The 16183-nt window shown below is 34.0% G+C and overlaps 2 protein-coding genes and 1 long non-coding RNA gene across 4 annotated transcripts; all 3 read left to right on the top strand.

The window, feature by feature from the left end:
• The first annotated feature begins 2233 nt into the window (after positions 1-2233).
• On the top strand, positions 2234-5023 carry LOC140004382 (receptor kinase-like protein Xa21). The gene has a single exon (XM_072061119.1). The coding sequence runs from the start codon at positions 2234-2236 to the stop codon at positions 5021-5023; it is 2790 nt and encodes a 929-aa protein (XP_071917220.1).
• A 439-nt stretch (positions 5024-5462) lies between these two features.
• LOC113704861 (uncharacterized) lies at positions 5463-6286 on the top strand. Its single transcript, XR_011819698.1, has 2 exons — positions 5463-5826; positions 6063-6286. It is a non-coding gene; the product is annotated as an uncharacterized lncRNA (long non-coding RNA).
• A 4341-nt stretch (positions 6287-10627) lies between these two features.
• LOC113703267 (uncharacterized) lies at positions 10628-15705 on the top strand. Of its 2 annotated transcripts, none has more exons than XM_027224575.2 (3): positions 10628-13450; positions 14855-15270; positions 15501-15705. In XM_027224575.2, the coding sequence occupies exons 1-2, from the start codon at positions 10729-10731 to the stop codon at positions 15259-15261; spliced, it is 3129 nt and encodes a 1042-aa protein (XP_027080376.1). In that variant the 5' UTR covers positions 10628-10728; the 3' UTR covers positions 15262-15270; positions 15501-15705. The 2 variants fall into 2 exon arrangements, with proteins under 2 accessions (XP_027080376.1, XP_027080375.1); XM_027224574.2 differs by having other exon boundaries at positions 15386-15705.
• The last annotated feature ends 478 nt before the right edge of the window (positions 15706-16183 follow it).

Genomic DNA, 16183 nt, shown 5'->3' with positions numbered 1-16183 from the left:
TATAGTAATTTAATATATATATATATATATATATATATATATATATATATATATATATATATATATATGATAAAAAGATGATTGACAAATATATTTATAAAAAACGTAAAAAATTTTTGACAGAAAATGACACTTCAAATAATTTAGTTTAGTTAGATAAAATATTTTTTATATTTATTAAATTATTTTTAATTCGTAAACGAGTTATCGGGTCACCCATGGATTGATCCGAACTCGAAATAATTTTTTTTCGGATTAATCGGGTTCGACTCAATTTTGATCCGAACCTGCGAAGTTTCAACCCAAACTCATTAATTTCATATTAGGTTTGTATCGTGTTTTCAAATCGTGTCGGAAATTGCCAGCCCTACATAAAACCCATTTTTTTTAATTGGCGATATGTGAAGAACCAATAACCAATTTCGCTTCTTCCAGTACCATGGTTTGAACAGAACTCGCATAAGCCAACCTACAGATTCTAGCATATCACCATTCTTGTGCCTTGTGTTAATTGGGAAGATCAAGTATTGCACACAAAGGAAGGGTTTCTGTCAATCATATCATCTCTGGAAGATGATTGCGGAGTTCACTTCTTGTACAAGCAGGTCTAAACATAGTCATTAAGATTTAAGACATTGCACGGTACATCTTTTTTGGCTTGGTAAGAAGACCTTTAAACCGGCATTTCAGATTGATCCCATTGGAAAGCGCACAATTCGCGAAATGCCCTTTTTTTTTGGGATAAATCGCAACTATCCACTTCGATAAAATTTTACAGAGATGCACTTATTTTGGCTCAATAAAGTAGCAATGGTAGATTGGCTGAAGACAACTTTTAATTTGATTATAATTTTTTGGTTAATGAAGCGGAGGTGAAAATTAATTAGTCAAATGAATGATCCATAATGCAAAAACATTAGGAATTTCACTTCTTATTGTGCCTTTCCATAATGCAGAAGATCACAGTAGATAGACTAGATTGTGTGGGCTATATAAGCAGACCGCAAGAATCTGTAAGAGCTCAACCACGTTCCCAATACCCAGAAACTTTTAGGGGGTGCTTGGTTGGAGGGTATAGGAATCAAGAATTGGATTGAACCCCAAAATTGTTGCTTGGCTAATGGGTATAGATTTTGAAATCTTGGAATGATTCATGAAAAATCAGTCACTCTCAATATCCAAGTAGATCGGAGGGTTTTGATGAATCCCACATTTGATTCCCAAATCTTAAAAAAAAATTTTTATTTTTGTGATTTTTTTTAAATATATACTGGCTCTGTTTCTATATATTAATATTTATTTATTTATATATATAATATTTTTTATTTCAATTTTATTTTATAATATGTATATTAATATATATTTAATATACATATATAAATATATATAAATATAAATATTATAAAAAAATTGAAATATATATTTATATATTTATATAAATATATTTATTTCAATTGATATAATATATCTAATATACATAATTGAAATATACATATTAATATTAATATAATTTATATATAATAAAATATAAATATTAATTGAAATATACAAATTGAAATAAATATATTTATATAAATATATATAAACAAATATATTTATATAAATATAAATATAAATAAATTTAGAAATATATATAAATATATTTTAAACAAAAATATTTATATATAAATATATATTATTTATTTCAATTGATATAATATATATAATATACATAATTGAAATATACATATTAATATTACTATAATTTTTATATATTATATACATAATTGAAATATACATATTAATATATATTAATATACATATTATAAAACAAAATTGAAATAAATATATTTATATAAATAAATATATATATTTATTTATATAAATATAAATATATTTATATTTATAAATATATTTTAAACAGATAATTAATATTTATATATGAATATATATATGGTGGATGAGTATGTGGGATAAGCATTTGAACGAGGAAGAAGAAAGATATGAAAAGAAAAAAGAAATTAAAGGTAAAAAATTGATTATTAAATTTGATACCCATTCCTTACCAATATTTACCAAGCACCCCCATTTGTAATCATACCTTTGTCCAAAACCCATACAAAGTTTTTTGTATGATTCCAATTACAATTCCAATTCCTAAGCTTGAACCAAGCGCCCCCTTAGTATCCAATCATCAGCTTGTTGCACATTATTCCATCTTCGCATCCAACAGCTCATTGAAGTTCCCAATACCATGTGGGGATTTCGCTCATCATCAACATTAGCAAACATATTTCTCCTTCTCTTAGTTGCCATGAACCTTTCAGTAAGCCATGTTTCAGCTTCTAAACAATTTCAAAATGAGACTGATCTTCTTGCTCTGCTTGAATTCAAGAATCAGATATACGATGATCCGTTTGGAGTCCTGAATTCCTGGAACCACTCACAACACCATTGCCAGTGGGAAGGAGTCACATGCAGTGCCCGACATCAAAGGGTCATGACCTTGACTCTAAGGGATAAGCACTTGTCTGGAACCATATCTCCTCATGTCGGAAATCTAAGCTTCATGAGGTTCATCCAACTTCCGGGGAATCAATTCCATGGTGAGATTCCCCAAGAATTTGGTCGCCTCTTCAGGCTAAGAGCCTTGAACCTGTCACGTAACGCAATCAGTGGAAAGATCCCAGTAAACTTGAGCTACTGCTTAGAGTTGATAAATATTAGCCTAATGGGGAACAATCTAGAAGGGAAAATTCCGATCGATCAGCTGAGCAATTTGAAGAAGCTTGAAAATTTTTATCTTGGCCAGAACAATTTGACAGGAGAGATTCCCTCTTCCATTGGGAACCTATCTTCATTGATCAGAATTGGTCTCGAGTACAACCACCTGGAGGGAAATCTGCCTATGGAGATGGGGCTCTTAAGAAGGTTAGCTGTATTCCTAGCCGCAGAAAATAATCTATCTGGTATAATCCCTGCCTGTATCTTTAATATTTCAGCCGTTGCTGAGATTTATGTAGCTGGCAATTCCTTTCATGGCAATCTCCCAACCAACATAGGTCTCACCCTACCAAATTTGAAAATTTTAGGTGTTGCGTCAAACAAGTTCTATGGAAACTTTCCAACTTCAATCACCAATGCTTCTGGGCTTGAGAAACTTGATCTTTCTAGAAATAAGTTTAAAGGCCAAATCCCAACTAATTTAGGAGATCTGACAAATCTTCAATTCCTAAATCTTGCTGTCAATCTCTTCGGCAGTCATTCTACGGAAGACTTGGACTTTATTGCATCACTGACCAACTGCAGTAATCTGAGCGTTATTTCCGTGAGTTACAATAATTTTGGAGGTAATATACCAAAAGTCATGGGCAATCTATCAAATCAACTCACTAAATTGTACCTGGGAACAAATCAACTGTCAGGAACTATTCCAGAAGGATTTGGAAATTTTGTCAACCTATATCTCCTTACCCTTGAAGAAAACCATCTTTCAGGGGTCATTCCAAGAGATTTTGGCAAATTACAAGATTTGCAAAGATTGCGTCTGGACCAAAATGAGTTGTCAGGACAGATAGTCTCCACCCTATGCAATGCCACAGGTCTATACTATCTGAACTTATCATTTAACCAGTTTGAAGGGGGCAATATATTTGACAATGTTCTTATGAGATGTCAAAATTTGCAATATCTGGATATATCTCATAACAACTTCACTGGAATTATATCACCACAATTTTTGCAGACGCACTCATCACTGATGTACATCAAAATTGGTGAAAATTCATTTAGTGGTTCTCTGCCTCCTGAAGTTGGAAAGCTTATACAGTTGGTGGATTTCAATGTTTCCCACAACCAATTTGCTGGAGATATACCCATGTCACTTGCTGATTGTTCAAATCTGGCGAATCTTTCCATGCAGGCCAATTTTTTCCAAGGAACAATTCCACCAAATTTGGCTTCTTTGAAGAGCATCCGGCAAATAGACCTTTCAAATAATAACTTGACTGGATCAATACCAAAGGAACTTGAGAAGCTTCAATATTTGAGGTACTTGAACCTTTCCTACAATGACATCGAGGGAGAGGTACCAAACACAGGGATTTTCAGCAATGCAAGTCAAATGTCATTGATTGGCAACGACAAACTCTGTGGAGGCATTCCGGAATTGGAGTTCCCACCTTGCCCAGTGATTAAGGGGAAAAACAGAGGAAAGCTGAAGGTTATCATATTGCTGTCCATTGTTTTACCGGCAACGCTTATGGTTCTTGGTACAGTGTTGTTATATCTCCTGGTATATCGAAAAAGAGAAAGAAGACTGGTGGCCGGATTCTCTAGCATGCCTACAAGAGTGAATAAGCTCTTGCGAATTTCTTACCATGAACTTCATCGTGCAACTTCGGGATTTTCTCCAGAAAACTTAATTGGTTCAGGACACTTTGGAGCTGTCTACAAAGGCACACTAGAAAAACATGGCAATAAGCTTGTAGCAGTCAAAGTTCTTGATCTTCAAAAGAATGGGGCTTCCAAAAGTTTTAAGGCCGAGAGCAAAACATTGAGAAACATTCGCCATAGAAACCTCGTCTCTATCATGAGTTATTGCTCCAGTATTGATTCCAAGGGTGATGAATTCAAAGCTCTAATCTATGAGTTCATGGAAAATGGAAATCTGGACCTGTGGCTGCATCCTTCAGAGACAACTGCTCAGGCAACAAGCTCAAGAAGTCTTAATCTTCTTCAGAAGCTAAATATTGCAATTGATGTGGCTTCAGCATTGCAATATCTTCACGACCACTGCGAAGCAGAGATTGTTCACTGTGATCTAAAACCAAGTAACATTCTTCTTGACAATGATCTTGTTGCCCATGTGGGTGATTTTGGATTGGCAAGGCTCCTCCCAAAACCCAACAACAGATCTTCCGAGCAGGGAACCAGCAGTTCTATAGCCGTAAAAGGGTCAATCGGTTACGCAGCTCCAGGTAATTACGAATGTTTACAGTCAAAATGTTACTTAATTGTGCACAGACTACTGTTTGGCACTTAAAAGTTGGCACTTTCACGGTTTATCATTATTCTTTTTTTATCATAATTTCCATCAGAGTTTTTAAACTTTTTATACTTCCTCTTGAATATAAAATTCTGTTAAACAGTTATAGGAAAATTAAACATAACTTTGCAATGCAAATTAAAACTAATATTAAATAATAATAGTATAAAACAAGAAAAATATACATATTATTGAAACAAAAGGCAAGAAAATCTCGGAAGTCCATATGGAAAAGGAAAAAATGTATAGTGATTCATTTTAACAATTTCAATCAAGTCTTATTTTCAAACTAGTACTTAAACATAGCAGCTATATTTAATTTACTCCCTTAGATTATATATATATATATATATATATATATATATATATATATATCTATAGCTTCTCCTTTACAACATAACAATAATATATCTAGAAACAAAAATTCAGAGTATGGCATTCTTTTGTTTGAGATGATCACCAAGAGGAGGCCAACAGATGATATGTTCATGGATGAGCTAGATATACATAACTATGTTAACAGGGCTTTGCATGAACAAGTCTATGAGATCGTGGACCCGTTGCTTCTTTTGGAAGGAAGAGATGAAAACAGAAGAATTACTCATGGAGAGGAAACTATTAATGATGGAAGACAGATTCATTGCATTATTTCCCTATTGAAAATTGGAATGAAGTGCTCTGCAAAATTGCCAAATGATCGGATGCACATGAATGAAGTTGTCAGAAACTTACATCTCATTAAGGATGTTATACTTGGTCTGAGGGTACATCGAGAAAATCTTCAAGTTTGATAGCCACAGGTATACTCGAGAATTTAATACAGCCCACAAGTTGAAGTTCATTTTTTTTTCTATTTTAGATAAGTTCTTTTATTTTGGACGAAGTCTTGTAAGCTAACTTGTTTCTGTCATTCGGAATCTATTTTAGACCCAAAAAAAATAAACGGAAACAAGAGAAAAGTTATACTTATGTGTTGTGCACACTAGCATGGAAAAGGATGTCTTCTCGTACTAATGCTGGAAATCTTGATTTGCAGCTGCTTGCTGGTCTGAATCATCAAGATGAAGTTGCTAATTCGATGAACTGATAAAGAAGACATCTGTGGCTTTTTATTTGAAAAAATAAATGGATGATTCAAACATATTCCGAGTCTTTCTTTACAAGAATTGTATGTTTTGAAAGGTAGTCAATTGGCTCAATTCTGCTTGAACATCTTTATGCTTCCACAATATACATTATACAATAAGAGTATTTAGTCCATGCTTACTATTGGCCTGTAGAAACTTTCAGTCACCGCTTAATTTACAAATCTATTCTTGTTGATACTAAAATCAATCTCCATAAGTAGATGAAATTCCAGAACTGTCTGAAACTTGATTTCATCTCAGATTAGTGAGGAGCAATTTTCTATACTTGTCACTTTAACGAAGCTAGTGTTAGAGCTTCATCCGTTTGACCAATTCTTTGTGTAATTGGAAAACAAATATGGCAATTTTGAAACTAAAAAACCAAGTCAACCTTTCAAGGATTTTAATAAATTGTGATAGGCAGACTCAACCAATTCTTGGTCTAATCTTTTAGTCAAGTCAGCATATGAACCTTGTTCGAGATAAATTTCATGCATTCTCCTATCATTCTCTACACAAGTTAATCTTAAAGCTCAACACAACTCTTAACTGAAAACAAAGGAAAAAATTCAAATGCTGACTGACCAAGGAATAAAAAAAGCAAACGACTTCATTTAATATTAGAGGGCATGATATCAAATGCATCATCACCTACACAATCACTTCGTATGTTTATAAAGAAAAAGCAAGACATGCTAACAACGGCAACTAGGCTCCGTTTGGGATTGCAGTGCTTTTGGTAAAAAAGTACTTTTATGTGCTAAAAATACTTTTAAAGTGTTTGGTAAATATTATCTCATAAAACTAGAGCAGAACTTTTGGTATTAAAAGCACTTTTAGTAAAATCTAAAATTTTGTACTTTTAGAGTAGCTTTTGTGATTTAAAAAATAAAACATCAAATTTAGTCATCTTATCGTATATTATGAACTAAATAAAGAGATAAACACTTTTAAAAATTTTCAAATTATACATTATTCAATACAATAAGTATTTATTGAATTATGTCTCCAAACAATATATTTAAAAGTATTTAAGCAGTTGATAAGCACTTTTATTAAAAGTTCTATTACAAAGTACTTTTCAATAAGCGACCGCAACCCCAAACGGGCCCTAGAAAATCTTCTAGTCACTATGGACGCTTGTCAAGGCCTCCAAAAAATAATACTAATTCCACAATCACAAATAAGAAATTTTTATAGTATGATAGTGAAAGTTAGGTCGAATCCAAGGGAAATTTAATTCTAAATATCCTATAGGAAACTGAAGTTAGGGAAGAAAGGGGGATTTGAAATACGAATTGAATAAACAAATTCTAGAAAAATTAATTGAACTAATCAATTAAAAATGATTCAGTTCAAAGGTTAAACATCCACTTCATAGACTTGGGATGATCATTGAAGTGCAAAAAATTATTCCTGTGATCCAAACAAAAAATTCAATTAGCCTTAAAATAAGAAAAATCAAGACAATCAATAGTAAAATTGACTAGAAAAAGCTTCCAATTAATTCTTTATTCTTAAGTAAATTTACTATTGAAAAGTAATTCTCATTCGCCCAATAATAGCATTAAAGCAAAGAATGTAAATTTATTCCAAGAAACCGTTCAAAAGTTTAAATGATTTAATCTTGTCTTATTTCACCCTAGCAAATTAACATGAAAGGGCTAGACAATCAAGTTAATTCATTTTGCTTCTTGTTCTAATTCCTAACAATAATTACGGATTGAAAGGAACTAGAAAGCATGTCTGCAATCATCAAAACTACTTCAACAAGCGAGAAACAGTAATCAATTGCATAACAATGGAACAAAGGAGAAATAAGTGCCTGATTATAAAGGAATTACAAATGATCGACATTACTTCTCACAACCTAATGATGAAGATGGAAGTTTTTTCCCCTTGAAAATGCAGAGAAAATAGGATGCTCCTAGTGTCTTCTATTTCTCCCCATTTATAATAAAAGAACTACCCTTATCAAGGTTAAAATAAGAGATAATATATTTAAAAAATCTCTCAATTCCTACCAAACTTCTTTTTCAAAAATTGGATTATATTTGAGATCTCTTTTGGTTGACCAATGTGTAATCACTTGATAATAATATTTCCAAAATTTAAATGTCTAAGTGCTTCCAAGATACATCTTCCACCCGACTATCCTTGATTTTCGTTCATATCTTATCAAAACATCCAACATGATTTTCCTGCAAATCATAAAAAATATACTCATAGTTTGACAAATCCATACGTTAACTAAATCATAAGATAAATATATGCAAATATTGAATTTATCACACCAACCCCTTTTTTTTTGGGTCTCAAATAGGTTATCCAATAATAGTATAAGATCTCATCTTTCCCATTTTGTCCAAGTTTAGCTATTGATCCAATACTTAATGCCCCACAAGTAATTCATTATCTACTTGAATGCATTTTTGTTGGTTTGCTCTACCCAAGTACCCATACCACATCAATGTGTCTCATTTTTTATACGTAAAGATCTGTACGGATGAAGACAATAGATAATTGAAAATGTCTCTGGGGTAGATACCGAATTAAATCTGGACCTCTTAATGAGTGAGATAAAGGCAGAAATTAGATGAATGAGAAAAATGAGGCACTTAAGGTAGCTGAATAATTAATTGGAATTGAAAAAAAAAAATTGTCTGACCAGAATTGGACATTTAAAAAGGATCAGTGGGTAGTTTGCCCTAATTGAGTCTACTAATTGGGCTTTTCTCAAGTCCAAGTGGTCCATAGCTTTACTGTCATTTGTCTGGAGAAATTTCGGTTCTAACTTTCAACGACTGTCATTATACAAGTCAATAGGTCATAACACATGAATCCAGTCCCTGAGTCGAATTGAATTTTTGTCCATTTTGTTTTTTCGATAAAAAAAAAGGAGTTAATTTCACTCTCCAAAAATGTATTAATGACAACAAATATATTGTAATGGCTGCAACTATTAAAGGAAGAATCAGATGGAGAATTGAGACAAAGGAGAAGCAAGAGAAAGAGCAGAAATGAGTTGGATTTTGGGAAAGAAAAAGCGAGGCAGAATATTATTCAGAAAAGGAGATTTACAATCAATTTTCAGCTCCTCTTTTTATTGCTGCTTATTTATACAATAGAATTATTCCTTCTCCTAACTACTACTGCCAGCTTGACAGTAACTGTCTAGTAATTACCACTAATCATTGGTGCAAACAAAGTACTCCAAATGCTCCAACTAAAACTTGATCAATCATGACCTGATGATGATGATCATGGCCATGGGTCATAACATATGTTCACACATCCAACACAATAGAAGGGATTTTGTTTAATACTAAAAAAATAACAGAGGATAATACTGTAAAACTCTAAAATTTCTGACAATACAATATACACATTTGTATAGTTACAAGATCTGTGCATGTGCATATGGTACATCTAGTATATATCAATTACAAATCTCAAGACAAAGCTTAAAAATACAAGAAACTCTCACTCTCATGTAAAAAATTCAATGTGAAAAAAAAATTCAGCTAAAAATTTTAAGTGATAAGAAGTTCTCACCAAAAATTCCAAAAGAGAGAAGATTAAGTTTTTTTTTATCAATTTTAATAATGATGACATTTCACATTTATTTATCTACTAGATTCGAGCTCAAACTAATGGAGCGCAAAGGCTAGATTCTAAGACTTCGTAAAATAATGAAAAGTCGTTCAATGTCACGCAACAAACATTCATGTACAATTTAGCAGATGAGCGTAAGTTGTAACTAAATTTGTGATACTATTTGCGTTTTGTAAAATCTCAGGATTGATGTTTATTATCCATCTTCTGTTAAATTTAATTTTAGTCGTGTGCCAACTGGGAAGATAATTGATCATCTCTGATACTTCATATCAAACAGCAGAATACCAGGGAACCCTTTTTTTTTGGGTAAAAATTTTTTTGGATGGATTGGGCTTTGGCTTCGGCTCTAGTCATCATTGCAGGTCAGAGCATGCATCCGGAACCACAAATAACTTATAGAGGTTCTTACAGATCATCTACTAACACCGACCTCACATTGACAGCGGGATTCAAATATACGATCTTTTGTAAAGAAGTGATCCATTCTTACCAATTGAGTCAACTTGTGTTGACAGAATAGTAGGGATTTGCCAACTGAACCAACTTGTACCGGCAAAATACCAGGGATTCGCAAGTAAATACCTCAACAAGTGGCCCTTAAGACTTTGACTTAATTGTTTCTGATCTCCTTCACAAGTTCTCTTTCACGTTTTGAAAAGTATCAGTACAAGGACTCGGGTCATTTCTGCATTCGCCTAAATGCAAAGTTGGTGGAAGCTCACTGACCATTTTCTGCATTAAGTTTTGACAACGAAGTTCAGCTAATTTTCCTCGCAATTGTACCAATAAAATTAAATTCTTCCAGTTGTTTGGGCTTGTAATCGTAATGCACAACAAGAAGAATCTGTAACAGCTCAAACATGGTTCCCAATCCACCGAAACTTTTATCATTCGATCATCAGTTTGTTGCAAATTAATTCATCTTTGCCTTCATAGCTCATTGAAATTCCAAATGCCATGTGGGAATTTCGCTTATCCACATTAGCAAACCTTTCTTTCATACTTTTAGTTGCCATCAATTTTTCAGTAAGCCATGTTTCAGCTTCTAAACAACTTCAAAATGAGACTGATCGCCTTGCTCTGCTTGAATTCAAGCGTCAGATATATGATGACCCCTTTGCTGTGCTGAATTCCTGGAACCATTCACAGCACCATTGCGAGTGGGAAGGAGTCACATGTAGTAGTCGACATAATCAGAGGGTCATGGCCTTGACTCTAAGGGATAAGCACTTGTCTGGAACTATATCACCTCATGTCGGAAATCTAAGCTTCATGAGGTTCATCCATCTTGAGGAGAATCAATTCCGTGGCGAGATTCCCCAAGAATTCGGTCGCCTCTTCAGGCTAAGAGTCTTGAACCTGTCAGGAAACGCACTCGGTGGAAAAATCCCAGCAAACCTGAGCTATTGCTCAGAGATGACTGCTATTAGCCTAATGAGCAACAGGCTAGAAGGGAAAATTCCGATTGATCAGCTGAGCAATTTGAAGAAGCTTGAACTTTTTAATATTTATTCAAACAATTTGACAGGAGAGATTCCCTCCTCCATTGGGAACTTATCAGCACTGATCACACTCGTGCTCAGCTTCAACAATCTGGGCGGATATTTGCCCAAGGAGATGGGGCTCTTAAAAAAGCTTGCCATATTAAGAGTTGGAGGAAATAAACTGTCTGGTATAATCCCTGCCTCTATCTTTAATAGTTCAGCCATTATTTTATTTTCAGTAGCCGCCAATTCCTTTCATGGCAATCTCCCAACCAACATAGGTTTCACCCTACCAAATCTGGTAGTATTAGCTGTTGGGGAAAACAAGTTCCATGGAAAACTTCCAACTTCAATCACCAATGCTTCTGGGCTTGTGACACTTGATCTTTCCAGAAATAAGTTTCAAGGCCAAGTTCCAGCTAATTTAGGAGATCTGACAAACCTTCAAATAATAAATCTTTCTATTAATCTCTTCGGCAATAATTCTACCGGAGACTTGGATTTTGTTGCATCATTGACCAACTGCAGTAATCTAACATCTCTTTCCTTGAGTGGCAATAATTTTGGAGGTAAGCTTCCTAAAGTCATGGCCAATCTCTCAAATCAGCTCACAGAATTGTACTTGGGAGGAAATCAACTGTCAGGAACTATTCCAGAAGGGTTTGGAAATCTTGTCAATTTATATTTGCTTACCTTTGAAACAAACTCTCTTTCTGGCCACATTCCAAGAGATTTTGGCAAATTACAAAATTTGCAACTTCTGAGTCTAGCTCAAAATGAGTTGTCAGGACAGATAGTCTCTACCCTATGTAACGCCACAGCTCTATACCGTCTGGAGTTTTCATTTAACCAGTTTGAAGGGGGAAATATATTTGATAATGTTCTTATGAACTGTCAAAATTTGCAAGTTCTAGGTATATATCAAAACAACTTCACTGGAATTATTTCACCACATTTTCTGGAGACGCATTCATCACTGATGCATTTGATGTTAGGCGAAAATTCGTTTAGTGGTTCTCTGCCTCCTGAAGTAGGAAAGCTTATACATTTGGTGGATTTAGATGTTTCCCAAAACCAACTTGCTGGAGGTATACCCATATCACTTGCTGATTGTACAAATCTGGAGAATCTTTATATGCAATCCAATTTTTTCCAAGGAACAATTCCACCAAATTTGGCTTCTTTGAAGAGCATCCGGCAATTAGACCTTTCAAGTAATAACTTGACTGGACGAATACCAAAAGAACTTCAGAAGCTTCAGTTTTTGAGCTACTTAAATCTTTCCTACAACGACATTGAGGGCGAGATACCAAACACTGGAATTTTCAGTAATGCAAGTCAAATATCATTGACTGGCAACAACAAACTCTGTGGAGGCATTCCAGAATTGGAGTTCCCACCTTGCCCAGTGATCAAGGGGAAAACCAGAGGAAAGCTTAAGGTTATCATATTGCTGTCCATTGTTTTACCAGCAATGCTTCTGGTTCTCGGTGCATTGTTGTTATCTTTCTTGGTACATCAAAAAAGAGAAAGAAGAATGGTGGCCGGATTCTCTAGCATGCCCACAAGAATCGATGAGCTCTTACGGCTTTCTTACCATGAACTTCTTTGTGCAACTTCAGGATTTTCTCCAGAAAACTTAATTGGTTCAGGAAATTTTGGAGCCGTCTACAAAGGCAGATTAGAAAAACTTGGCAATAAGCTCGTAGCTGTCAAAGTTCTTGATCTTCAGAAGAATGGGGCTTCCAAAAGTTTTGAGGCTGAGTGCAAAACATTGAGAAACATTCGCCATAGAAACCTGATCTCTATCACGAGTTATTGCTCCAGTATTGATTCCAGGGGTGATGAATTCAAAGCTCTAGTCTACGAGTTTATGGAAAATGGAAATCTGGACCTATGGCTGCATCCAGAGACAACTGATCAAGCAACAAGCTCCAGAAGTCTTAATCTTCTTCAGAAGCTAAATATTGCAATTGATGTGGCTTCAGCAATGCAATATCTTCACGACCACTGTGACGCAGAGATTGTTCATTGTGATCTAAAACCAAGTAACATTCTTCTTGACAATGATCTTGTTGCCCATGTGGGTGATTTTGGATTGGCAAGGCATCTCCCAAAACCCAACAACAGATCTTCCGACCAAGAAGGCAGCAGTACTATTGCTATAAAAGGAACAATCGGTTACGCACCCCCAGGTACCAACAAATTTTTATGGTCAAGATGTCACTTCAATTGTACACAAACTATTAAGGTTTAGACACAAAAAAAAACATAGTGAAGCGATTTGGGAGATAGATGATTCTCTTTATTTTATTATTTTCCTTCTCAATTTTGTCACGTCGCACTTCTCTCCACTCATCTCGTTTAGCATATTTTGGACTAACTTTTGAAGATCTCTTTTAACTCATTCTTTGATTTTTTTAAATATATATATATATATATATATCGTTTGTTATTTCTAATTGTCAACCCTTGATTTATTGTATCATTTGATGATTGCATAATTTGCATGAATAATCGAACTTACAAAGTATTCATATGGAATTGGCTGTACAGTTGCATCTTCTTTTTTTTTTTTTTTTTGATATTGCTATTTCGTTCCTTATGATTCTTCTTCAGAGATTTAAAAAGAGAAAAATTTAAAAGTCTTTCTCCTAAGTTCTATGATCTATTTATCTCATTTTTCTATGGGATAACACAGAAAATATACATAGAGCTTTTATGTTAAAGTACATTTTGAAGTAACAAACCACATTAATGCAACAATTTTTATTCAATACTCTAAAATGCTAATATTAACTAACAATAGGGTAAAACAAGAAGGATAAAGTTTTTATACATTGGTAATGTATATGTAAGCGAGGTTGGCTCCTTTTGTCTAGTTCAAAATGATAACTATCATCTAAGCTCCAAGCTTAGTTCTTATGCTTTAGGCATTACTTTTGATGAGGAAATTTTGTTTCGTTAGTGGTTAAATGACCGCTTGTAAAGTTTCATCGAGCCTTTACTCGTACTTGTACATCTTTTGAAAAGGAATACAACCATATATCGTTTCGGGAAAAAAAAAATGTAAGCGAGGTTGGATGTATAAAAACTAATTACAATTTGAAATTGAACATTATATTTTGCATATGTGACATGTATTAACCCCACTTGTGTATATGCTATCAATATATATATAATTTGTTTGAACAAGAAAAATATACATATTATTGAAACAAGCTGCAAGAAAATAGTGGCATGTCCACTATGGAGAAGAAAATAAAAAATCAAGCAAAAATGAAAAACAAAAAGGATGAGAAATAGCAAATAAATTCGTGCCCTTAGTTTACAAAAATTATAATTGACTTTATGTCAGGTTCTTGGATGACATACCCTGTATATTGACTGTTAGTTTTAAGGAGTAACTTATTGCTTGTAGCGATTCACTTTTAACAATTTCAATTAAGTCTCATTTGCGAACTAGTACTTAGTAGCTATGTTTAAATTTACCCCAATCTAACAATTGATTCGGTTTCAGTCCCTTAGATAATTTTCCCTATTTTTTTTAGTTTTTCTTGTACAATGTAACAATAATATATCTAAAAACAAAAATACAGAGTACGGATTGGGTGTTGCGGCATCAACTCTGGGGGATGTCTACAGCTATGGAATTCTTTTGCTAGAGATGATTACAAGGAAGAGGCCAATAGATGATATGTTCATGGATGAGCTAGATCTGCATAATTATGTTAATAGGGCCTTGCCTGGACAAGTTTACGAGATCGTGGACCCCTTGCTGCTTTCTAAAGCAGGAGATGAAAACAAAAGAATGAATCCTGGAGGGGATAAAATTGATGGTGAAAGAGAGATGGAGTGTGTTATTTCCCTGGTGAAAATCGGGCTCAAATGCTCAGAAAAATCACCAAATGATCGGATGCACATGAATGAAGTTGTCAGAAAATTACATCATATTAAGGATGTTTTTCTTGCTGTCAGTGCATATCGAAAAAATCTTGAAGCTTAATTGCCACAGGTGCATACAAGAATTTAATACCGTTCACAAAGTTGGATGTCTATTTCCTCTATATTTTAGATAAGCGATTTCATTCTTGATATAGTCTTATAAGCTAACTCATTCCTTTATTCAGAAGCTCTTTTAGCCAAAAGAAAAAAGGAAACAAAAGGAAAGTTACGTGTTGTGATCAGTAGCGTGGAAATGGATGTCTTCTTGCAGGTACTAATGCATAAAACCTTGATTTGCAGCTGTTTGTTTGTTGGCCTGAATCTCCGAGCTGAAGTTGCTAGTCTGATGAGTTGATGACGAAGACACCTTTGGCTTTTTATTTGAAAGGCAGCCAATTCACGGAATTCTGTTTGAACATCATTATCATGTTTGGATCTTATGTTTCCATAATGTGTACGTTATACAATAAATTGTATTTTATTACTAGGCATACTCTTGCTTCTATTAAGCATGCCCTTCTTTGAATGTTGATTTTGCTGCCATATAAAATCTTACTTGTGGTGAGAACGACACCAAGGGATAGAAGGCGGGAATCAATTGTACGAAAATTACCCTGCAGCATTGCCAGATGATCGGATGCCTATGAATGAGAAAGTAAGAAAATAACATCTATTCAAAGATCTGGCATTTGCCTCTAACCTGATCTCGGGCCAGATCTTGTTCTAAGAAGTAAGGAAAATTTTCCTTACTAAATTTGACGCTGGATGTGATTTGTTTCCAGCCAAATCCTAGGACCGAACTCACTTTTGAGAATTGAGAAGATTCTTTTGATTTTATCGTGCTTTGGATCTGGATCGGATCCTTGTTCATGGTTAAAATTCTTCAAAATTGTTGTGGGTCCTTTTTATGATTCAAGTGGCCATTTTGCCACCAAATGGTGCCTTAACTTTAGACAATGTTTCTGATCGCTTATGCTTCTTAT

Source organism: Coffea arabica, chromosome 8e, assembly GCF_036785885.1.
Source record: "Coffea arabica cultivar ET-39 chromosome 8e, Coffea Arabica ET-39 HiFi, whole genome shotgun sequence".
Taxonomy (NCBI): Eukaryota; Viridiplantae; Streptophyta; class Magnoliopsida; order Gentianales; family Rubiaceae; genus Coffea; species Coffea arabica.
The sequence above is the reverse complement of the archived record's forward strand: the minus strand, read 5'-3'. Positions and strand labels throughout refer to the sequence as shown.